General features: G+C 42.6%; 1 protein-coding gene across 3 annotated transcripts; it reads right to left on the reverse strand.

Moving 5' to 3' along the window:
* Positions 1–1,972: 1,972 nt before the first annotated feature.
* On the reverse strand, positions 1,973–18,950 carry LOC109894046 (zinc finger protein with KRAB and SCAN domains 8-like). Of its 3 annotated transcripts, XM_031828181.1 has the most exons (7): positions 18,429–18,936; positions 17,310–17,440; positions 16,956–17,111; positions 7,172–7,336; positions 4,817–4,928; positions 4,519–4,646; positions 1,973–2,987 (listed from the first exon to the last, which is right to left on the reverse strand). In XM_031828181.1, the coding sequence occupies exons 1-7, from the start codon at positions 18,679–18,681 to the stop codon at positions 2,934–2,936; spliced, it is 999 nt and encodes a 332-aa protein (XP_031684041.1). In that variant the 5' UTR covers positions 18,682–18,936; the 3' UTR covers positions 1,973–2,933. The 3 variants fall into 3 exon arrangements, with proteins under 3 accessions (XP_031684041.1, XP_020342852.2, XP_031684040.1); XM_020487263.2 differs by lacking the exon at positions 1,973–2,987 and having other exon boundaries at positions 3,281–4,646; positions 18,429–18,942; XM_031828180.1 differs by lacking the exons at positions 1,973–2,987; positions 4,519–4,646; positions 4,817–4,928; positions 7,172–7,336 and having other exon boundaries at positions 14,634–17,111; positions 18,429–18,647; positions 18,757–18,950.
* Between the last annotated feature and the right edge of the window lie 6,180 nt (positions 18,951–25,130).

Here is a 25,130-nt window from a genome sequence, read left to right on the forward strand (position 1 = left end):
GAGGTCGTGCCATCTCCCAACGACAGTATCCTTGCCCGTGCTTCTGCCATTAATATTGATGCCCCTAATACTTTTCAGCCACAGACAATGATTTATTGGACACTTGAACAATACAATTTAATAAATGTGTCAATAAGTGTTACAAAATCCACCTACACAATGACTGTATCCAGATCTCTTGACTGACGAGGAACATTTACTGTTGTAAATGTTGTGCATCCACTGGCCCATTAGACTCTCTCCCCAGCTCCACATAGAAGATCTGCTGGACAGCCCTGATCCTTGACACCTCAACCTCTTTCACCCTAACAGGGCACTCATGGAAGTCGGGAATATGATTCCCACCGCAGTTGCAACATTTTACATTCAGAATCTTCAATAACATACCCTCCCGTCTGCAAACACTTGAAACGCGCGTTTCCACGAACGCTCTCATGGCGTAGCTTTTATTTATCCGAGGGGACTAAACTCCCAGGTGAAGTTAGTTTCTGATTAACAGTGGTGTAAAGTACTTAAGTCCTTTTTGGGGGTGTCTGTACTTTACTATTTATATTTGACTACTTTAAAAAAAAAAAAATGCGTTTTACTCCATAGATTTTCCGTGACAGTCAAAGTACTCGTTGCATTTTGACTCGCTAGCATGACAGGAAATTGCTCAATTTTGGCCGGCTGTCTAAACGCATGCTTAGTTTGTAAATTAATGTTGGTGTGCCCCTGGTTATCCGTAAATAAAAAACACAAAAATGGTGCCATCTGGTTTGTTTAATAAAATGGAATTTGAATTTATACGTTCACTTTCAATACTTATGTATATTTTATCCATTACATTTACTTTTGATACTTAAGTATATTTAAAACCAAATGCTTTGGATTTTACTGGGTGACTTTTACTTGAGTAATTTTCAATCAAGGTATCTTTACTTTTACTGAAATATGACAATTGCATATTGTCAATACTTTCAACAAAAACAACATATCAAACGCCCACATTGCACGTGTTTGTCCACGGTAGTTCTGTGACTTTATTTGTTTGCTGAAATCCTTACCTTTTCAGTAAATGCTAATCAAATACACCCACTGACTGTTTGCTCATTGCTGTTGCTCTAAGATGGCAACTAGTGGTGAAGTTCATCAGAAAACTTATGTTATGGGTGTAAGATGGCACAGTGATGCCATCTGTTGGTAAATGTTCATTACTGCAACTCGTGTTTTACCGGGGTGCTTGAGATACCCGGATGTGTTGTCATGTCCTGAACAAGACTGGTTACGCGCATCAATGCCTCGGTCTCGTCATTTAACATTCAAACAACTTCCTTCACCGTGGAGTAAAGTCCGCTAATATATCCCAGCTTTACAGGGTCGGGAGATACTCTTAATAAACAACAGTAATACAGATCAAATTTGCTCGGTTTTCCCCATCCACCATACGGGTCAAGAGACGTACATGAACTACACCTGGACTTTTCAGCCTGAGATACTAATGTCGCGATGCCAGAGATGATACTTTTACCGTTGCACTGTTCTGAAAAATCAAAGCTGTCCACTTCATGGGTAGATGATTTCGCGAGCCACGATGCACGCTCCTTTTGCCCTTTAGATATACCACTCCTGGTTACTGACTGCATCCACTTCTTCACCATCATGACTCCAAAATGGTTTCCAAAGTGAACATCCTCATCCCAAAAACTTGATCCAAAAATAAACGATTCATCAGACTCACTTTCCACAACAATTTGAGCTCTTTTCGTTCCATTCTTAGACTTCACTGTTGTCCACTCATCCTTCTCAGTACTGTACTGGACGCACCTTCAGCTTTAAATAGCACTTGCGCTCGCTCTCCAGCGTCTCACCAACGGCTTTCTTCAGTGATCTTGTTGGTTTACCTCATAGCAGCGCAAAGGGTGTGGTTAAATAAAAAGGTCTGCGCGCTGTTCTTTGAAATAAGGTGCCGCTTATTACATTACACATCAAATAAATGCATCAGTATATTTCAAGCTCAGAGCAGGCTTGTTTAGAAAGAACAGTGTGTTAGCAAGAATATAGTAGAAAATAATCAAATTACTATTCCATTTACATCACCTCAGTAAAGTAAATATTAAACTATACTTGTTCTAGCTTAGGTTCACTGTCTCTCTAAAAACATTTATTTACACAAGACTGTTTCAAATGATAAGTTAACAAAGGGTTAATGAGGGGTATGTGGTTAATTACCCCCCCTTACCCTAAGACACTTCACATGATAACTATAATATGTCAGCGCTAAAGAATAGTTCCCAGATATCCACTGTGTACATCTCAAGCCACACTGCCACAATTTCTCCCCGTTGTGGACACTCCCGTGTCTGATAAGGTTAGTCAGGAAGGAGAAGCTCTTGTAACATCGTTTGCACTTGAAGGGCTTCTCATTGGTGTGAACGGTCTGGTGCCTCTTCACACAGTTTGCCTCAGCAAAGCGCTTCCCACACTTAGGGCAGGCGTACAGGTTGACAGTATCTGTCCAAATGCTCGGCCTCCCACGTTATGACCCAATGACACCAGAGGTAGCAGCAGCCACCACCCTCAGGTGGTTAGTATTTGACCTCCCTCCTTGACCTCTAGCCATTGTTTGGGTGTTGTTGGGATTGTGTGCCGTGTTATAAGCTAGGTACCTCTCATGGTGAACGCTCAACCTGACCCTGTCTGTATTTGTGGGGTAACCATGCACTGAGACTGTGAAGAGAATGTTCTGGGCTGCAGACTGGATCCCTGACTGGAGCTTCTGTCTCTCTGATGACCACCAGGACTGAGGTTGTTCAGTCCACCTGTCCACTGGTTGTGTTCCGTGTGGTGGTGGAGTCTCTGTCAATCGTGGTTGGGTCCTTGTTCTGACTCGGGAGGGAAAAGCGAAGGCTTCTGATCAAGGGCCAGGGATTTTGACCAGCCACTTCAGAGGCTCAGTCTCTCCCGCAATCAACACCAGATATCAGCAGGTCCTCATGGACTGCAGACTGTAAACACATATTGTACAGAAAAGTATAAAGCTTTATATAAGAAAATCTTTGCTGTACACACAAACATGATATTTTAAAACCATAGTCAAGCCCATCTCTAACACTGTGATTCAAGAACCTAACAATATGAAGCTATTGGAGTTTATTATAAAAAAATATATACAAAAGTGTCAATTTAAGAATTAAGTATAATGTTTTGGTTTGACTGAGATAAGGAAAACTCAGTCCCTGCAATGACAAAAAAAAATACAGAGTCAGTCAGCACACAGTCAAATGTTCAAACACTCACATAACTTGAAGTACAGTACTTTTATTGTACAAAACGATACGTGACATGTACAATAACTTTTCTCACTATGGTAACACAACCTTTTCTGTAAATCTGGTACCCTTGTTTTGTTAAAATGAATTTTTGAATACTTTGGAAAAGGTTCAACATTACACACAGCTTCACGACTTCATGTCAAGTAAACTTAAGGCCCAATAATTTTCTCATTTATAAAACATTATCATCAAACAACTGGAAAAAAGTTGGTAGTCTTAATCAGTGAAACATTTTTACAGACACCATCACACCAACCACCAGCATATCTACTCTGTCTCATCATACTCATTCTTTCCTCAGTTCACCTCATCCAGCTCCCTACTACATCCAAAACCAACAGAATTAACTACAAACTAGTACTACATCACATGTCACTATACTCTATACATGGGCTGTGTGCATTTGTTGCTGGTGTATCCTGAGGTATCTCCTCTCTGAGAACCTCTTCCCGCAGTGCGTACAGGCAAATGGCCTCTCCTCCGTGTGGATCTTCAGGTGCACCTTCAGATGGTGCTGGTGGGAGAACCTCTTCTCACACTGGGTACAGCTGAAGGGTTTCTCCCCTGTGTGGACTCTCTGGTGCCTCTTCAGGCTGGATGATTGTGAAAAACTGGCCCGGCACAGTTGGCAGCCGAAAGGTTTCTCCCCTGTGTGCATCCTCTTGTGGATCTCCACCTGTTTTCGGAAACTGAAGGCTTTCCCACAGAATGAACACGGGAAGCGCTTCTCTTTGCCACCAGATCTACTGATAGCGTCACTACTACTGTCATTTGTCAATGGGCTTGTGTAGCTATTTAGTGTTGAGGCACTGGCATTGTCTGAGGTTTGGTTTGACATTAGGAGAGTGTGAGGAGGATGAAGGCCAGGGCGTGTCTGTGTTGTCGCAGGGACCATGTTCCAGTTGATAGATCCTATAGAAGGCAGGCTGAAGGCAACATCTGTTAGTGGGTTAACCTGAGGCCCCACCAGTCTGTCTGAATCACAACTATAGGAGCAGGATGGAGCATTGCTAGCCGAGTCTGTGGCTGTTCCCATAAAGACAACTCCTCGCCCCTGCAGACCAAATCTACGCCTCACCCTGGTCTCAGCCATTCTGTTGTCATGGAGACTAAATTCAGATGTTGTTTTGTGTTCCACTGTCTGTTTGTGGTTAACAGTGTTGTTCCCCAGCCCAGAGTTGAGGTCGATGTCCCATCCACTGACCTCCACTATGTCGTGTCTGGTCCTGGCCTGCTCCGTGATGTTGTCCCGTGAGCCCTTGGCTGCACCCGTCTGAGTCTGGGAATCCAAGATGGCCACCCAGTCTCCTCTGTTAGCCTCCTGCCAACCACCTATAGGAAGAGGTTACAAAATAGACTTTAACAAATATTACCTGGTCAAGTTCATACATTACAATGTGTAGTTTTTGTATGTAAACATACGTTGTGTTGATAGCGAGATGCATCACTATTCCCATTGAAGATCTATTACTGTATGTAGGCTATATGTATTTCTCCCTTACCTTGCTCCCCCATCTTTAGTCCACTCAGCAGGTCAATGCTCTCTGGTTCATCTTCTATTGTCTCCTCTTTGACTAGCAGCAGATCAGGCTTCCCATCCTCCATGTCTACTGACTGTAAGAGATACAGAGTGAGAAGATGTTGGATCAAGAAATCTGATATGAGCATCTCCTGATTGGGCAATGAAGGATTGCTATGAGTACTACGCAAACATGTTAGTTAACTTTATACCATGCAAAGTTGATTTGATTACTTGACGTGCTGAGAATAGATACATTTTACTCATACACTCATGGGTCAAAATAGAAGCTATGCATTAAGCCTCTGTAGTCATAAGAGTCCCACCTAGTCAACAAATATTTAAGAGACCTCATGAGCTGTCCTAGCCAGTTAAGAGTTACCAGCAGCTGTCTTGATAATAGGACAACGCAGCGAGTCATTGGTTCCTGTTTCACATGCAAATACCTTCGAGGTGGTAGAAGAATGTGTTGATATTGCTATATCATCTTAACCTAGAGAAGGACTATAGTATGTTTCTGTGAAGGGCCCCTTCCCTTTGTCAGCCCTGTTTCACATGAAATGCCCAAATACTAATAACCACAAGGCTAATGAATAACAAGGTTGGGGTCAATTCAATTTCAGTCAATTCAGAAAGTAAACCAAATTCCAATTCCACATTTTTCTCATTGAAAAGCATTGAAGAGGACTGGAACTGACCCAAACCCTGATAAATAAACACGTTTTTCTTTGGATTATTTAATTACCTACTGTACATGTTATTTCAAGTAATTCCTTTGGAGCGCAAAATGTTGTTAAAAAAAAGCCTAAATTGGGCATTTGAAGGCATTTAGGGCTTTATGTTAACTTTGATTGTGTTCGATGAAAATGATAAACCTTTCAAACATCATATGCAACGTTGTATGCAACATTATCAGCAGCAGGTGACTTGATGCCTAAGGCTACTGTGCCAAAGTGATTTAGAGTTGTTAAAATGGGAGTGACGAGTGTCTTGCCTAGCTTAGTTAGCGGTGGTGCGCACTAAATAGAGTTTCAATCAGTGACGTCACTTGCTCTGAGACCTTGAAGTAGTAGTTCCCCTTGCTCTGCAAGGGCCGCGGCGAGGGGACGGTCTAAAGTTATACTGTTACACATGCAAACATATTGGGCCTAAGTGTTCTTGTCCATTAGTTTACTCAAATTAGGGGAGGGGTGGTAGGATTAGGGTCAAATAAAAAATTCTAACATGATTTTATTTTTAAGATTAAACAAAAATATATGGGGGATTGGAAATGATGCAGACAATTACATTGATAGAACCCACAATCTATCTGCAATGAAGGGACTGAGTCGAGTTCTCAACATACTGTTGAGAGTTAGAATAATAGAATCCACAAGGAGCAATTTCGAAATATAGTTGTGCCTCAGTCGTCACTCAATTAACCCATGTCAGCTAAACATTTATAGATTGGTAAATTAGTCTAGAGGCCAACTATCTAAACTTGTAGTAAGCAAGGTCGATTGATCATCAGTTATCATATTAAAAACTGCAAACATTTGCCACCACCCTATGGCAAAATCTATAGAATTGCAGGAAACTTGCTTTAAAACAACAACATTTTAAAACGTTTTGCTCGCAAGGTGGTGGTGGGGGAGGTTATGTGGGACCCACGAGCCACTGCAGCCCCTCATGATGAGTTCACCCCCATTAAAGTCGCCCATTCCTGCCCTAGAGAGTATTGGAGCACCAATGCGTCAATCTAAGTAACATCCGTCAATTTAAGCCAGAGATATCAGCGGCTCAATCCATCGCATGCGCTTGTCGCAGGACTGTTCTAAAGGTAATCCATATAAATGAACGGAAGTACAGAGGTAGTTTTGTGCCAACAAAATAAGGGGTTAAATATTTGTCAAAAACATAATATATATTCCTGAGCTTTCTTATATCTCCTAGATATAGGACAGACACTTTATTTCTTGTGATTAAATTTTTTGCCATTCAGGAATGTGTTAATCAATTTCTATGGGCTATAGTAGTAAAGAATCATTTCTATATTTATCTCATTCATGTTTTTCAGCTTACAGCCCCCCCCCTGACTCACTGAATTTTACTATTATCAATACACCTGCTGGTAACTCTTAACTGGTTAGGACAGCTCAAGAGGTCTCCTAAATATCTGTCAACCAGGTGTGATTCTTATGACTAAAGAGGCTTCATGCATAGCTTATATTTTGACCCATTAGAGTTGGAGTGAAATCTCTCTATTCTCAGCACTTACAACTGATTTTCTAATCTAAGAGGCTTATTGGAATACGCCCCGACCTAATACCATTCAGCCAGTAGTTTACAGTGGGCTCACCTCAGTGAGACTGTATGTGGTCCTGTGCTGCTCAGCTGGTTCCTCTGTGGGTTCAGGAGGAGTTGTAGTCTGGTTGTCCTCCATGTCCATGGGCCCCTCAGTGTTCCCCAGACCCTCCTCACACCTCTCCTCCTTCACCAGCAGCACCTCTGGACCCTCCTCCTCCTGGAAGTGAGAGGTGATACAGATTACACAGACATACACTCCCTCAGGTATGTACACACACACACAGTTAAACACACTTTCAAGATGGAGTGTTTACCCATCCCCACTATGTTTGAGTCCTATACTGTAGTCACATAATGACTTCATTGTTGTGAAACCCATCATGGTGGACATAAATATGATGTTGGTAAACAGGAGTCAGTCATCATCAGACAAACCTGACTAAACTATTTTGACGTGAACATTAGGTGTTTGTTAGTGTGTGTAATACACCATATGAAAACCACACATACATGTGTATCTCTGTGTGCCTTGCAGACATCTCTGCTGGGATGTCGGTCCACCACCTCAAGCTCAACAAGACGAAGCTGCTCTTCCTCCCGGGGAAGGCCTGCCCACTCCAAGACCTCTCCATCATGGTTGACAACTCCACAGTGCAAAGAACCTTGGCGTGACCCTGGACAACACCCTGTCATTCTCTGCAAACATCAAATCAGTGACTCTCTCCTGCAGGTTCATGCTTTACAACATCAGTAGAGTGCGACCCTTCCTCACACAGGAAGCAGTGAATTTCCTAATCCAGGCTTTTGTCATCTCCCATCTAGACTACTGCAACTCTGTTGGCTGGGCTCCCTGTTTGCGCCATCAAACCCCTGCAATTTATCCAGAATGCCGCAGCCCGCCAGGTGTTCAACCTTCCCAAGTTCTCCCATGGGTTGTTCTATGTCATTTCTGCAAGCCATGACACTCACCATCATTTCTGTAGTTAGAAACAAGATTAGCATTCCTGCAACATTATTTTGTTGAAATATAATTGAATCCCGAGAAATTAAGCTAATTGATTGGACCCAAATTGGCCATTTTAAGTTATAGGATTCATATAAAATTCAATAAATACAGTACCTGTCATTTGACTTGGGACAAACTTTTTTCTAACAATGAGTAAGACATGAAGAAATGTACTGGTCAAAAGCCACCCATACTCAACACCAATCCCACCCCAACAATGAGTATATAGTATCAGTTCTCTATCTGACATGTATGTTGTTTATGTCCCATTCTACATCCTGATATTACTAGGTTCTGACCACTAGATTGTGCTGTTCCTGCTATTAGATGATAAAAAAGCCCCCCCCCCCCCAAAAAAAGAAAAAATTTTCACTGAGATTACATAGGACAATGAAACAATACTCCAAGCCGCAGCTCCAACCATGTGTCCTGACATTGTATTAGTTAATGTGACGACTGTTGCTCATCAAATAATTAAAGGTTTCTAATTGTGTGATTAACTGAATCAAGCAATTATTAACTCATTAACTGGGGCACCATGGGAAAATTCGTTTTATTGAGTTTCTATTTTCCAAATTAACTCAAAGAATATCAGAATAGCGATTTTACAACAGTCGCTAATTAATCAGTTTCCTCTACAGTCTCATTCTGAACACCGCATAATCCGGGAATCTGCACAGACCTGGGTCTCACCAATGAGTTCGTACCACACCAATCTTAGTTGAGTATTTATTTACTAAAAATCTAAAATGATGATAAAAGATACACAAAAACACATTCTAGGCTATTGATTAGAACTTAGTATAATGGGCCAACACACTATGGTGCGTGTTATCCAAAATGGGGATTTAAAAGAGAGAGAAAAAGAGAAAGTACACGAGAGACATATATTTGGGGGTGAATTTGTCAGCTATGCTTATTTTAACCCTTGCCCCAAACTGCCGCTCTTATGGGTCAAAATATAATGATGTAATTACGTGTGGGAGGTCTCAGATGGGAAGGTCCGCTTGGACCGTTTAGGCTGCTCAATGACGCACTTCTCCGGCGCAACTCTCTGGTTGTCCTCACGATGTCAGTGTCCTTTTGGCTTAGTGGTCTGTTTCCTAGCCCTTGCTCTGGAAGGGGTCTTCTGAGGACAGACAGCTCTGTAGCTCAGAGCTCACAGCATAGGAATGAAACAGTGTAGATACCACGATTCAATGGAGAGTGGAGGCTAGGTGGTCCGGCTTGAATTCACCCGCATAGACACAGCTACTCATTCGTAGCTTGGGTAGAAAAATATTTATTTGTCTTCAACCTTGGGTTGAGTTTTGGGTTCGTTTATTTTTTTAGACCTCGGCTGCAGCTTGGGTCACTGTTAATTCTTCACTCACAGGTTTTATACCCTCGGGTCAGAAGTGGGCGTAAACACCTTTAGGGCAATTCTCTTGGCATACCAAGTTAAGAGGTCTAGATTTTACTCAAATCCAATTTTAGACAACCGACTTCACATTTCATCTTTACTAAAACATTCTCTTTGATTTGGACATTTTCCATACAACTTACAATGTATAAACATCAAACATATACTTGGAAAACTCTTAACGTTACAATGTTTTCGTAATAACGTCATCTATGAACCTTTAATAACAAAACAAAAATGACATACATTTTCATATTCCATCTATCGTCATGACCACCATTATGGCTGACGGAAACCATTGTTCCAAAGTCCCTTTATTTAATGTTTAATGTTCTGAGGCTGGTTCTCCATAGTGACAGGACAAAAGGAATTTGTCTGTGGCCTAAGATTTACCATGGGCGTGAGGGGTCATAAAACCCCCACATCCTCCTATCCCTTGAGATCCCTTCTCCTCTGCTGGGGATGAAATCTCACTGCAGGATTGTGGTCGTTGGTAACCTGAGCCGAGCAGGACAGTCATGACACATGCTACTTGTCAGACAGAGAACTGATACTATATACTCATTGTTGGGTTGCAATCAATTAGTTGAATTTCTCAGAGATCTAATTGTATTTCAACAAAATAATGTTGCAGGAAAGCTAATATCTGTATCCAACAGAAACGCTTTCAGAACAATCTGGGATGGTGGGTGTCGAAATCCTCTATCTTGTGCTTTTTGAGGTGGAATGACCCCCATGTTGCCCCGCTCCTCCGCACAATCCACTTGCTTCCAGTCGAAGCTCCCATCCACGACATGACCATGGTGATTGCCTACATAGCAGCAAGGGGAAGTGCCCCTCCCTACCTTCAGGCTGTGCTCAAACCCTACACCCCACCTGAGGTCTCCGTTCTGCCACTGGTCTCTTGGCCGTCCCACCACTATGGGGGATCAGATCCCGCTCAGCCCAGTCAAAGCTCTTCTCTGTCCTGACACACCAATGGTGGTACCAGTCCATGCTCATCTTCCAAAAACATCTGAAACCCTAGCACTTGAAAGAGCATCTTAAATAAATCCCCTTAAATAAGTCAATTGTCTTCCTACCAATGTTATAGTTTGTGGGTTTTATATTACTTTTTATTTCTATTCATTTTAAGATTTTTATTTGAAATTGTTTTTCAGATCTGATTTCCTAGTTTTTATTTAGTTGAAGTTTTATAGTTTTTTTTTTTATGCCACTTCTTGCCACTATGGGGCAGTAATACATAAAGTGATGGGTCAGGTCATAGGTTAGGTTTAAAGGGATAGTTCACCCAAATTACACAATTAAACATTGCTTACAGGGCAAGGAAACCAGTCTCTGGACAAGGTATGACGGAAATCGATGTATCTCAATGGGTGCGTTTCTCTGGTCATAGGTTGCTGACACCTTACAACACCTGGATAGGCATTTGACGTATCAGCTAACCACATCATGGTCGAGCTCCCCTGCTCAGACGTTGCAAGCATCGACCAATGGTTTCACGCAGGGCTGACTATTATGGAATTTGGGGTAACGATTATTTGTCACACAAATGGAAACAGTTATTGTCATAATTGTCATTTCTGTTCAAATGTTTTGCGCTTGTTGCATCATAATGCAACCGAGGGAAGACACAGTGGTGTACGAAATTATTGACACCCTTGATAAAACTGAGCAAAAATGACTATAAAATACAGTACATAATTCATTTTACTGAGCTATATTGTATGCAAAAAATAGGAAGTGTATGTTATTTTATACTAATACAATTGCTCAGAGAAAGAGATTTTTCTTTCTCAAAAATATAGGGGTCAAAATGATTGACATCCCTGTCTTCAATACCTCACATTGCGAGGATAACGGTACTGAGACTTTTTCTAAAACGTTTTATGAGATTGGAGAACACATTGGGAACGATCTTAGACCATTCCTCAGTACAGGATCTTTCCAGATCCTTGACATCCTCCTTTTGTGCTTAAAGATTGCCCTTTTCAATTCAAACCACAGGTATTCGATGGGATTTGAGTTTGGAGACAGATTCTGTGGTCAATCTTTGTGGATGGTGATGTGTGCTTTGGGTTATTGTCTTTCTGGAAGATCCATTTGAACTATCAGCTTTCTGGCAAAGGCAACCAGGTTATTGGCTAAAATGTCCTGATTCTGAGTAAAGTTCATGATGCCATTGACCTTAACAAGGGCCACAGGACCAGTGGAAGCAAAACTACCCCATAACATCAAATATCTACCACCATATATTACAGTGGGCATGGGATTCTCATCTGCTAATGCATTTTTCATTTTAACGCCAAACCCACCACTGGTGTGCATGGCCAAAGAGCTCCGTTCTTATCTGTTCTTCATCAATGAAGACTTCTCCAAAAAGGTACGCCTTAAAAGAAAGGATCCGCTGCCACGACTCATTGAACAGCACAAGAGAGGCAACATTGCATACCTGAAGTACGACCAGCTGCTCTTTCACCCCCTCCGTCCTAGTAGGCCCACTGCAAGCGACTGAAGCCCACTGAGAGAATGCCAAGAGTTTGCAAAGCTGTCATCAAGACCAAGAGTGGCTACTTTGAAGAATTGTTTAACTCTCTTTTGGTTACAACATGATTCCAGATGTTATTTCAGAGTTGTGATCTCTTCACTATTATTCTACAATGTAGAAAATAGTTAAAAATAAAATAAAAACCCTTGAATGTGTAGGTGTGTCTAAAACTTTTGACCGGTACTGTATATTTCTTCCCAACCCACCATGGACAGCTCAAACACAATTTGATGGTGGTTTAGGGAAGGTTTAAAACAAATGCCTGTGTCTCATCAGTATTCATAGCATTCTTAGTTCTTGTTAGAGCATCATGACCTGCTGTAGCACAGCGGTCTAAGTAAAGTGCTCCGGCTGTAGACCAATGATCGATTCCTTTAATTAATTTGACCTTTTTTCCCCACCCCTTTATTTAAAAAAATCTTTCTCCCCAACCTAGGGGCGGCAGGGTAGCCTAGTGGTTAGAGCGTTGGACTAGTAACCGGAAGGTTGCAAGTTCAAACCACCGAGCTGACAAGGTACACATCTGTCGTTCTGCCCCTAACCCACTGTTCCTAGGCCGTCATTGAAAATAAGAATTTGTTCTTAACTGACTTGCCTAGTTAAATAATAAAATAAATTTAGCTGTTGAACATGGTGGTCTCCTGAACTGGGAGCACCAATTGTCGTTGACACTGACTGACACTACAGTTGTTGAATCTTGGGGCCTCCCGAGTGGCGCAGCGGTCTAAGGTACTGCAGTGCTTGAGAGTTCACTACAGATCCGGTTCAATCCCGGTCTGTGTTGCAGCCGGCCACGACCGGGAGGCCCATGAGGGGACGCACAATTGGCCCAGCATTGTCTGGGTTAGTGGAGGGTTTGGCTGGGATGTCCTTGTCCCATCGCACACTAGCAACTCTCTAGTAAGAATTCTGGCTCTCACATACCTGTTAGTTTTTCTTTAAGAAGCCCTCCTGTTCTCCACTCATTACCTGTATTAACTGCACCTGTTTGAACTCGTTACCTGTATAAAAGACACCTGTCCACACACTCAATCAAACAGACTCCAACCTCTCCACAATGGCCAAGACCAGAGAGCTGTGTAAGGACATCAGGGATCAAATTGTAGACCTGCACAAGGCTGGAATGGGCTACAGGACAATAGGCAAGCAGCTTGGTGAGAAGGTAACAACTGTCGGTGCAATTATTGGAAAATGGAAGAAGTTCAAGATGACGGTCAATCACCCTTGGTCTGGGGCTCCATGCAAGATCTCACCTCGTGGGGCATCAATGATCATGAGGAAGGTGAGGGATCAGCCCAGAACTACACGGCAGGACCTGGTCAATGACCTGAAGAGAGCTGGGACCATATTCTCAAAGAAAACCATTAGTAACACACTACGCCGTCATGGATTAAAATCCTGCAGCGCACTCAAGGTCCCCCTGTTTAAGCCAGCGCATGTCCAGGCCCGTCTGAAGTTTGCCAATGACCATCTGGATAACCAGAGGAGGAATGGGAGAAGGTCATGTGGTCTGATGAGACAAAAATAGCTTTTTGGTCTAAACTCCACTCACCGTGTTTGGAGGAAGAACAAGGATGAGTACAACCCCAAGAACACCATCCCAACCGTGAAGCATGGAGGTGGAAACATCATTCTTTGGGGATGCTTTTCTGCAAAGGGGACAGGATGACTGCACCGTATTGAGGGGAGGATGGATGGGGCCATGTATCACGAGATCTTGGCCAACAACCTCCTTCCCTCAGTAAGAGCATTGAAGATGGGTCGTGGCTCGGTCTTCCAGCATGACAACGACCAGAAACATACAGCCAGGGCAACTAAGGAGTGGCTCCGTAAGAAGCATATCATGGTCCTGGAGTGGCCTAGCCAGTCTCGAGACCTGAACCCAATAGAAAATCTTTGGAGGGAGCTGAACGTCCGTATTGCCAGCGACAGCCCCGAAACCTGAAGGATCTGGAGAAGGTCTGTATGGAGGAGTGGGCCAAAATCCCTGCTGCAGTGTGTGCAAACCTGGTCAAGAACTACAGGAAACGTATGTCGTACGTTTCTGTAATTGCAAACAAAGGTTTCTGTACCAGATATTAAGTTCTGCTTTTCTGATGTATCAAATACTTATGTCATGCAATAAAATGCAAATTAATTACTTAAAAATCATACAATGTGATTTTCTGGATTTTCTCACAGGTGAAGTGTACCTATGATAAAAATTACAGACCTCTACATGCTTTGTAAGTAGGAAAACCTGCAAAATCGGCAGTGTATCAAATACTTGTTCTCCCCACAGACGACTGTTTGGGGGCACTGTGTTGAAGCTACTGTGCCTCCATCTTGGAACTCCCCCACCATTGTAAAAAAATATATATTTTGGAAGCTATATTAATGCATTTATTAATGTCCACATTCATTTTTTCCACATGTATTTAATTACAGACACATTAATGCGAAATGTGTTATTATATTATGTGCAATAAACAAAAGGAATATGTAAAGACATTTTCCTTAAAGTATACTTTGAGATCACTTATGTTACTGTCCCCACTACAACAACAAAACATTTTAAATGCATGTAATTTTGTCCTTTATTGAAATACAGTAAAATTCCATTCAATCCTATGGAGGACTGCTCCTACTGGGGAGTGAGTATCCATAGCATTCTTAGTGTTTACAAGAGCATTGTGATCTGCAAAAGCGCAGTGGTCTAAAACAGAGCACTCCCGCTCCAAGCCTCACGAGTTGCATTTATTTCAATGTTTTCAAGAAGTAACACGAATAGTCTGATAATTTACACATCAGAGAAAAGTGTCTCGGCTCAACTAAATCGTCTTTGGGTACGTGGAAATGCATAAGCATCTCGACAGATTTACAAAATAATATCCACACCAAAGACCATAACTCATTTGACAATAGCCCAACTGTAAAATGTGGGTCAGCATCCACACTGGAGGAAAGTTTATCATTCTACAGTAGGCCTACATCTGTTAATCAACTGATGGTCCTGAAGCAAATTCACCATTCATTTTCACTCAAACATCATTTTAAGCTTTGTTCTACTGTTGACAGTTAGCTGATTTTGGGATTATATATATATATCAATTTGCTCTACTTAAATACACTGCATGACCAAAAATATGTGGCACCTGTTCGTCAAACATCTCATTCCAAAACCATGGCCATTAATATGGTCCCCCTTTCCTGCTATAACAGCCTCCAGTCTTCTGGGAAGGCTTTCCACTAGATGATGGAACATTTCTGAAGGGACTTGCTTCCATTCAGCCACAAGAGCATTAGTGAGGTCGGGCACTGATGTTGGGCGATTAGGCCTGGCTCGCAGCCGGCATTTCAATTAATCCCAAAGGTGTTCAATGGGGTTGAGGTCAGGGCTCTGTGCAGGCCAGTCAAATTCTTCCACACTGATCTTGACAAGCCATTTCTGTATGACCCTCGCTTTATGCATAGGGGCATTGTCATGCTGAAACATGAAAATGCACCCGTCACTAGTCTCAACTAAAAATCTGCATGAACTTGATAAACTGCATACATTTCTCATTAAAACTATGTTGGGAAAAAAATAGAGTACTTGAACATAAGTAATGAAACAGGCATTTGTGAACATCATATAGCCTACACAGTACAAACACAATATGTAACAGACCTTTTTAGGCTTATATATATCACAATGTCTGGATAAAATATTCTACCCAGGAATACTCAAAACTGTTAGTCTAAATCTCATTATTCCAAATGTATATGTGGATATTTTCTGATGACAACAATGAAATTGCATCTTTGTCTTTAATGCAGGGATTGATCTAAACATCAGAAGCTATTGAGTGGAATGGTTACTTTCCATGTTAAAGAGTGGAATGGTTTTTCTGCTGGTGTATCCTGAGGTAGCTTCGCTCTGAGAATCTCTTCCATCATTGAGTACAGGCAAACAGCCTCTATCCCATGTGGACCTTCAGGTGCATCTTCAGCTGTTCCTGGCGGGAGAATCTCTTCTCACACTGGGGGCAGCTGTAGGGTTTCTCCCCTGTATGGACCATCTGGTGCCTCTTCAGGTGACCAGCCTGGGCAAAGCGCATGTGACACTGGGTACAGCTGAAGGGTTTCTCCCCTGTGTGGACCCTCTGGTGGATCTTCACCTTCTGGGGGCTGCTGAAGCCTTTGTTACAGAACATGCAGAGGAACCGTTTCCCTTTACTATTGCTTGATGTTGTTCCCCCTCCCCGAGCGTTGGCTCTTTGGTCGTTTGAGTTCAATGCCTGATCGAAAAGGACACGGTCGAGTGAATCGGAAGGCGCCATCATCGTGGATACTGGGTCGCGATCCTTGAACTCGTGTAAAGGGGAGTGGGTGACAATATTTGTATTTGTCTCTAAGCTTTCTCTGTAATGTAAGAAATCTCTGCCCTGTGAGTGTCTGTCTCCTTGGTGACTATCTGCATTCCATGTAGGAGGAGCGTCGCCCTCCACTTTCACAGTCACCTCATCTACGACTATAACCTCCCCTTTCTCATCTAGGTACCCTTCAGAGTATACACTACTACTGTACCGGTTCCAGTCCCCTCTAGACAGATCAGTCTGTCTCTCTAAACCCAAGGATATGTTGCCTGGGTCCATCTCTGAAGTGTAAGAACAAGACAGATCATCAACACCCGTGTCTAATGTGTCACCATCCCCATCCCCACAGGAATTAACCATCCTCTGGCTCTGGTGAAATACCGGTAAGTACTCTGAGTCTGGAGCAGGACAGCCCAGTGTCCCAAGCCCCAGTCTGTCTGGGTCTGATCTGTGGTCAGTTGCTGTGTGTAAGAGCCTGTGTGTTACAGTTAAAGTCTCTGTGTCTGTCTCTGACTTGAGGATGGCGTTCGGCGTTCCACTGACCTCCATGATGCTGCGTCGGGTGACGGCAGTGGGGACCTCCGTGGCTACAGGGGGTGCTCCAGTCACTCCAGTCTGGATGTCTCTACTGTGTTGTGGGTCCTCTACTTCAGGGCTATCCTGCTTGACTCCAGGACCTGCAGCCTCTGCATCTGCAGACTGACACATGAAGAGCGGAGGTTATTACCGATACATGACTGAAATTGGATAAAAATGTCATAGTGAAGTCTCAAACTCTCCTATGGCAGATAAATAAGGATGTACATGTAATCATATGAATAGCTGAGGGGAGCCTTTCTGAAATAAACTAAACACATTTGATGTACTGTAATTTTGATGTAATACTATTACACTAACCTCTATCATGGTAACATGATGGGTTGAGGTTCCACTCCCCTCATCAACAGTGATTGGTTGGTCATCTCTCCATGTATTGTGTCCTGTTGGCTTCACAAAGCTCCTGTGGCCTCCAGTGAGATGTCCTTCACCTAAGAGAGTGATTGGGGAAAAAGAGGTGGTTAGGTACTGTCAATGCTGAACTGTGACTGAAATGTGACTGGCCAATTGTGTGAGTCAGGGACTGGGCCCAAGAGGCAAATAGATGTATTTTTTATTCAACCACAGGAGCCCGCCCTCAATGTTCAAAATACAAGTTTAACCACAGAGGCTCAATAGTTTCAAAAAAAAAATAACAGGATTACATTTGATCACAAGCACATACAGGTAAACTGCCAAAACAAAGGAAATACCAGCATAAAGTGTCTTAAAAAGGGTGTTGGGCCATCAAGAGCTGCCAGAACAGCTTCAATGCACCTTGGCATAGATTCAACAAGTGGATTTAAACCACTCATGACTTGAATGGGAACTGCCATCTATGATTATATTTCTATGGTTGGCTGTGGCTCCCAATTTCTTGCTAACAGTAGCACTGTTTTTCTAAGTAGCTCATCTTGAGATAGGCTATTGCCAAGAGGAGCACATCGGCCATCACTGGGAGTAGTAGCCTATGGCTTTATCTTCATCATTAGGTGAGCCTGGGCAATTTTTGGGTTCGAATTCAAGACCACATTTATCTCTGTTTGTCAGTGTAGCCACTCATTTATGTGATATTAAAAACGATTTAGCTCAGGTATTTTGTCATGTAAATGAAGTAGAATTGCGTGAAATTTGTATTTAAAAAGCCTTTTTTTTTTTTAAAAGGACCCTGCTTACAAATGTGTGGAAATCCTGAAAACTGTAGTCTATGCCACATCACAAATGTTATTATGGTTTTATTATAATGGGGCTTTTACTTCCACATAACTTAACTTAACACGTGTCGAATTGCATCTTGGTGCACGGATTTGTTTACAAAAAAATATGGTGTGCCGAAGGGGGTGGTGTCTATAACAATATAAAAATATATGTATTCTAAATCTCTCCCTGAGCCTAATTCTAGGTAACAGGGAGACAGCCCCCGCCTAATGCAAATTGTACCTCTTGGCATTCCTCTGTATCGGTCGAGGATCTTGACACTATTGGTCCCTTCTGCGCACTCCCGTGCCACCTTCAGTTCCAGTAGCTGTAGTTTCCTCCGCAATGTCCTGTTTTCTTTCTGGCTTTGAGTTATTTCCAATCGAAACACTGCATAGTCGTCGTCTACGAGTTTACAGATGTCTGCCACGGCTGCATTTGCTAGTACCTCCATGATGGAGGCTATTTGAGTGTGAAAAACCATACAGTTAGCCATTGTTAGCAGCTAGCTAGCGTCACCTATATAACATTTATCAACCAAGTCCGGTCTCCAACTCGAATTAAACACTACCTTGTAAGTATGTGATGCTGTGCAGTTAAATTAGTAATATGTTGAGTTCCAGGGTGTTAATAAACGTCTAAATAACAATAAAAACGCCAACGTGGAAATGGTTCAGTCACTGTTCACTTCAGTTTACTTCTTCTTCGTGTGGATTTCCGTCAGACTTAACGCTGTGTTGCGTATTGCTGCCCTTTGCAGGTCGGAGTGCGGACTGCACATTGGTCACAAGAAAAGAGAAACATTCAGCGCATAATTGTATTAGTGGAAAACAAGACTGTTCTCAGGGCAGGCCTGGTTGTAGTTAGATATTTTCGAGTAGGGACTAGGATAATTTGAGCATTTTAGCTAACCCTTTCCTTAACTGTGCGACCAGTGTCCCCCGCAACGGGACAGTTGAGCTAACGTAGGCTAATGTGATTAGCATGAGGTTGTAAGTAACAAAAAAAATCACAGGACATAGACATCTGATATGGGCAGAAAGCTTAAATTCGTGTTAATCTAACTGGAATGTCCAATTTACAGTAGCTATTAGGGCAGTCTTGATACAAGTTTTTCCTTTCAAATGGTATCAAGAATATGCATATCCTTGCTTCAGGTCCTGAGCTACAGGCAGTTAGATTTGGATGTCATTTTAGAGGAAAATTGGAGGGAGAAAATGGTTGGATCCTTAAGACGTTTTAACCTTAACATATCTCTCCTAACCTGCTGCGTAAATTCTCCTAACCTGCTATGAAAATGAACTTAGTCACTTAGTCACCGGTAGACCTGCCCTGAAAGCAGTGTGGTTCCACTAAGTACCCACTAATGCTGCAGATTATGCACGCTGATGCCACAAGGTCTGCGAACCTCAAAGCACATGCATTTGCGTCTCCAATGGTATTTTTGCATCTCAAATGGTATGTGTGCATGCAACCTGTAGACGTTCCTGAAGTCTCACACAGAGATGGAAGTCATCATGTTGGAGGACCGGGCGAGGAAGAGGGTGGATGGCAAGAGGAATTGAAGCAGCAAGAATGGCACGAGGTGCAAACCCCAACCGACTGCGAAATATAAGCTGAGTACTTTCTCCTTTGGGTCAAGCACAGAAGAGAAGAATGCTGAAAACCCTGAGTAGTCATGCATAGTGAACTTGAAATTGATCCTGACAAAAGTGAGGAGAAATAACTTGGGTCGTTAGGTGAGGTGAAGGCTTCCGAGCCTCACCCTAATGATCAAGCCTGGACTGCTGAGGAGTGATTGACTCCATCCTAGCTGGGGGATGCTCTCATCTTATCTATGATCATAGACAGGGCTCTAACTCCTCCAGCTCCACAATGAGATAGGATGCAGGCCAGGCAGCAGGCTGTTAGCCAGCCTGCCAGCATAGTGGAGTCTGCCACTAGCACAGTCATTGTAGTCCGTTCAGCTATCCCCATTGAGCTATCCCCATCTGTGCCTCAACCTAGGTTGGGCAAAATGAAACATGGTGATGTTCGCCTTAGCAATCTCACTGGAATAAAGAACTCCTCCATTCCTGTCATTATTGAAAGAGATTGTGATATCTCACATCTCAAAATAGAGGTACTTAATGTTAGATCCCTCACGTCCAAGGCAGTTATAGTCAATGAACTAATCCCTGATCATAATATTAATGTGATTGGCCTGACTGAAACATGGCTTAAGCCTGATGAGTGTTAAATGAAGCCTCTTCTCCTGGTTACACTAGTGACCATATCCCCTGTGCATCCCGTAAAGGCGGAGGTGTTCCTAACATTTACGATAGCAAATTTCAATTTACAAAAAAAAGGACAGCATTTTCATCTTTTGAGCTTCTAGTCATGAAATCTATGCAGCCTACTCAATCACTTTTTATAGCTACTGTTTACAGGCCTCCTGGGCCATATACAGCGTTCCTCACTGAGTTCCCTGAATTCCTATCGGACCTTGTAATAATGGCAGATAATATTCACATTTTTGGTGACTTTAATATTCAAATGGAAAGGTCCACAGACCCACTTCAAAGGGCTTTTGGAACCATCACCGACTCTTGGTTTTGTCCAAGAGCCCTCACTGCTGCTTGATCGTTCTATTTTTCCAACTAAATGGAGGAGAAAAATAACAATGGAACATTTATTTTTGATGCTGTCGCAAAGCTAACTAAAATGCAGCATTCCCCAAGAGAGTATGGCTGAGTATGGCTCACTTCAGCAGTAATAAATTCATAAACTTCTTTGACAAAAAGATCATGATCATTAGAAAGCAAACGATGGACTCCTCTTTAAATCTGCGTATTTCCTCAAAGCTCAGTTGTCCTGAGTCTACACAGCACTGCCAGGACCTAGGATCAAGGGAGACACTCAAGATGTTCATACTATTTCTCGACACATTGATGAAAATAGTCATGGCCTCTAAACCTTCGAGCTGCATACTGGATCCTATTCCAACTAAACTACTGAAAGAGCTGCTTCCTGTGCTTGGCCTTCCTATGTTGAACATAATAAATGCCTCCTTATCCACCAGATGTGTACCAAACTCACTAAAAGTGGAGGTAATAAAGCCTCTCTTGAAAAAGTCAAATCTTGACCCTGAAAATATTTTTAAAACTTAATCGGCCTATATTGAATCTCCCATTCCTCTCAAACATTTCTGAAAAGATGTTGCGCAGCAACTCACTGCCTTCCTGAAGACAAACAATGTATACGAAATGCTTCAGTCTGGTTTTAGACCCATCATAGCACTGAGACTGCACTCGTGAAGGTGGTAAATTACCTTTTAATGGCGTCAGACCAAGGCTCTGCATCTGTCCTCATGCTCCTAGACCTTAGTGCTGCTTTGATACCATCGATCACCACATTCTTTTGGAGAGATTGGAAACCCAAATATGTCTACACTGACAAGTTCTGGCCTGGTGTAGATCTTATCTGTCGGAAAGATTTCAGTTTGTCTCTGTGGATGGTTTGTCCTCTGACAAATCAACTGTACATTTCGGTGTTCCTCAAGGTTCCGTTTTAGGACCACTATTGTTTTCACTATATATTTTACCTCTTGGTGATATAATTCGGAAACATAATGTTAGCTTTCACTGCTATACGGACGATACACTGCTGTACATTTCAATGAAACATGGTGAAGCCCCAAAATGGCCCTCCCTGTGTTTCAGACATAAGGAAGTGGATGGCGGAAAATGTTTTACTTTTAAACTCGGAGATGCTAGTTCTAAGTCCCAAGAAACAAAGAGATCTTCTGTTGGATCTGACAATCTTGATGGTTGTACAGTCGTCTCAAATAAAACTGTGAATGACCTCGGCGTTACCATGGACCCTGATCTCTCTTTTGACGAACATATCAGGACTATTTCAAGGACAGCTTTTTTCCATCTACGTAACATTGCAAAAATCTGAAACTTTCTGTCCAAAAATGATGCAGAAAAATGAATCCATGCGTTTGTCAATTCTAGATTAGACTACTGCAATGCTCTACTTTCTGGCTACCTGGATAAAGCTCTAAATTAACTTCAGTTAGTGCTAAACACGGCTGCTAGAATCTTGACTAGAACTAAAAAAATGTATCATATTACTCCAGTGTTTAGCCTCTCTACACTGGCTTCCTGTTAAGGCTAGGGCTGATTTCAAGGTTATACTGCTAACCTACAAAGCATTACATGGGCTTGCCCCTACCTATCTTTCCGATTTGGTCCTGCCGTACATACCTACACTTACGCTACGGTCACAAGACGCAGGCCTACTTATTGTCCGTAGAATTTCTAAGCAAACAGCTGGAGGCAGGGCTTTCCATTTTTATGGAATAGTCTGCCTATCCATGTGAGAGACGCAGACTCGGTCTCAACCTTTAAGTCTTTGTTGAAGACTCATCTCTTCAGTAGGTCCTATGATTGAGTGTAGTCTGGCCCAGGGGTGTGAAGGTGAACGGAAAGGCACTGGAGCGACAAACCGCCCTTTCTGTCTCTGCCTTGCCAGGTCCCCTCTCTCCACTGGGTTTCTCTGCCTCTAACCCTATCACGGGGGCTGAGTCACTGGCGCTCTTCCATGCTGTCCCTAGGAGGGGTACGTCACTTGAGTGGGTTGAGTCACTGACGAGATCTTCCTGTCCGGGTTGGCGCTCCCTAACGGTTCGTGCCATGGGAGATATTTTCATGGGTTACAGTGGGGCAAAAAAGTATTTGGTCAGCCACCAATTGTGCAAGTTCTCCCACTTAAAAAGATGAGAGAGGCCTGCAATTTTCATCATAGGTACACTTCAACTATGACAGACAAAATGATTTAAAAAAGTCCAGAAAAACACACTGTAGGATTTTTTATGAATTAATTTGCAAATTATGGTGGAAAATAAGTATTTTGTCACCTACAAACAAGCAAGATTTCTGTCTCTCACAAACCTGTATCTTCTTTTTTAAGAGGCTCCTCTTTCCTCAACTCGTTACCTGTATTAATGGCACCTGTTTGAACTTGTTATCAGTATATAATACCTGTCCACAACCTTAAACAGTCACACTCCAAACTCCACTATGGCCAAGACCAAAGAGCTGTCAAAGGACACCAGAAACAAAATTGTAGACCTGCACCAGGCTGGGAAGACTGAATCTGCAATAGGTAAGCAGCTTGGTTTGAGGAAATCAACTGTGGGAGCAATTATTAGGAAATGGAAGACATACAAGACCACTGATAATCTCCCTCAATCTGGGGCTCCACGCAAGATCTCACCCCGTGGGGTCAAAATGATCACAAGAACGGTGAGCAAAAATCCCAGAACCACACGGGGGGACCTAGTGAATGACCTGCAGAGAGCTGGAACCAAAGTAACAAAGCCTACCATCAGTAGCACACTACGCCGCCAAGGACTCAAATCTTGCAGTGCCAGACGTGTCCCCCTGCTTAAGCTAGTACATTTCCAGGCCCGTCTGAAGTTTGCTAGAGAGCATTTGGATGATCCAGAAGAAGATTGGGAGAATGTCATATGGTCAGATGAAACCAAAATATAACTTTTTGGCAAAAACTCAACTCGTCGTGTTTGGAGGACAAAGAATGCTGAGTTGCATCCAAAGAACACCATACCTACTGTGAAGCATGGGGGTGGAAACATCATGCTTTGGGGCTGTTTTTCTGCAAAGGGACCAGGACAACTGATCCGTGTAAAGGAAAGAATGAATGGGGCCATGTATCGTGAGATTTTGAGTGAAAACCTCCTTCCATCAGCAAGGGCATTGAAGATGAAACGTGGCTGGATCTTTCAGCATGACAATGATCCCAAACACACCGCCCGGGCAACGAAGGAGTGGCTTCGTAAGAAACATTTCAAAGTCCTGGAGTGGCCTAGCCAGTCTCCAGATCTCAACCCCATAGAAAATCTTTGGAGGGAGTTGACAGCCCCAAAACATCACTGCTCTAGAGGAGATCTGCATGGAGCAATGGGCCAAAATACCAGCAACAGTGTGTGAAAACCTTGTGAAGACTTACAGAAAACGTTTGACCTCTGTCATTGCCAACAAAGTGTATATAACAAAGTATTGAGAAACTTTTGTTATTGACCAAATACTTATTTTCCACCATATTTAGCAAATAAATGCATTAAAAATCCTACAATGTGATTTTCTGGATTTTTTTCCCTCATTTTGTCTGTCATAGTTGAAGTGTACCTATGATGAAAATTACAGGCCTCTCTCATATTTTTAAGTGGGAGAACTTGCACACTTGGTGGCTGACTAAATACTTTTTTGCCCCACTGTATTCTCAGACTCGTCTCAGAATAGTAAGTTGGTGGTTTGAAGATATCCCTCTAGTGGTGTGGGGGGCTGTGCTTTGGCAAAGTGAGGGGGGTTATATCCTGGCCACAGTGTCTCCCGACCCCTCCTGTCTCAGCCTCTAGTATTTATGCTGCAGTAGTTTGTGTCAGGGGGCTAGAATCAGTCTGTTATATCTGGAGTCCTGTGTAAATTTAAGTATGCTCCCTCTAACTCTCTCTCTCTCTTTTCTCAGAGGACCTGAGCACTAGGACCATGCTTCAGGACTACCGGGACTACCTGGCCTGATGACTCCTTGCAGTCCCCAGTCCACCTGGTCATGCTGCTGCTCCAGTTTCAACTATTGTGCCTGCAGCTATGGAACCCTGACCTGTTCACCGGATATGCTATTTTGTCCCGGACCTGCTGTTTTCAACTCTCTCTCTCTCTCTCTCTGGGCGTGTTGGGGATAGTGTTATATATGCAGTACCAGTCAAAAGTTTGGACACATCTACTCTTTCAAGGGTTTTCTTTATTTTTCTACATTGTAGAATAATAGTTAAGACATCAAAATGATGAAATAACACATATGGAATCATGTAGTAACAAAACAAGTGTTAAACAAATCAAAATATATTTTATATTTGAGATTCTTCAAAGTAGCCAC

This window comes from Oncorhynchus kisutch, linkage group LG7 (assembly GCF_002021735.2).
Source record: "Oncorhynchus kisutch isolate 150728-3 linkage group LG7, Okis_V2, whole genome shotgun sequence".
In the NCBI taxonomy this organism is placed as follows: Eukaryota; Metazoa; Chordata; class Actinopteri; order Salmoniformes; family Salmonidae; genus Oncorhynchus; species Oncorhynchus kisutch.

Excerpts from the sequence above, each read along its gene's own strand:
- LOC109894046 (XM_020487263.2), bottom strand. The coding sequence starts at position 18,681 with ATGGCTAACTGTATGGTTTTTCACACTCAAATAGCCTCCATCATGGAG. Across the intron at positions 4,929-7,171 it reads CCACATACAGTCTCACTGAG|TCAGTAGACATGGAGGATGG; the intron begins GTGAGCCCACTG and ends TATCTCTTACAG. Across the intron at positions 4,647-4,816 it reads ACTAAAGATGGGGGAGCAAG|GTGGTTGGCAGGAGGCTAAC; the intron begins GTAAGGGAGAAA and ends CTCTTCCTATAG.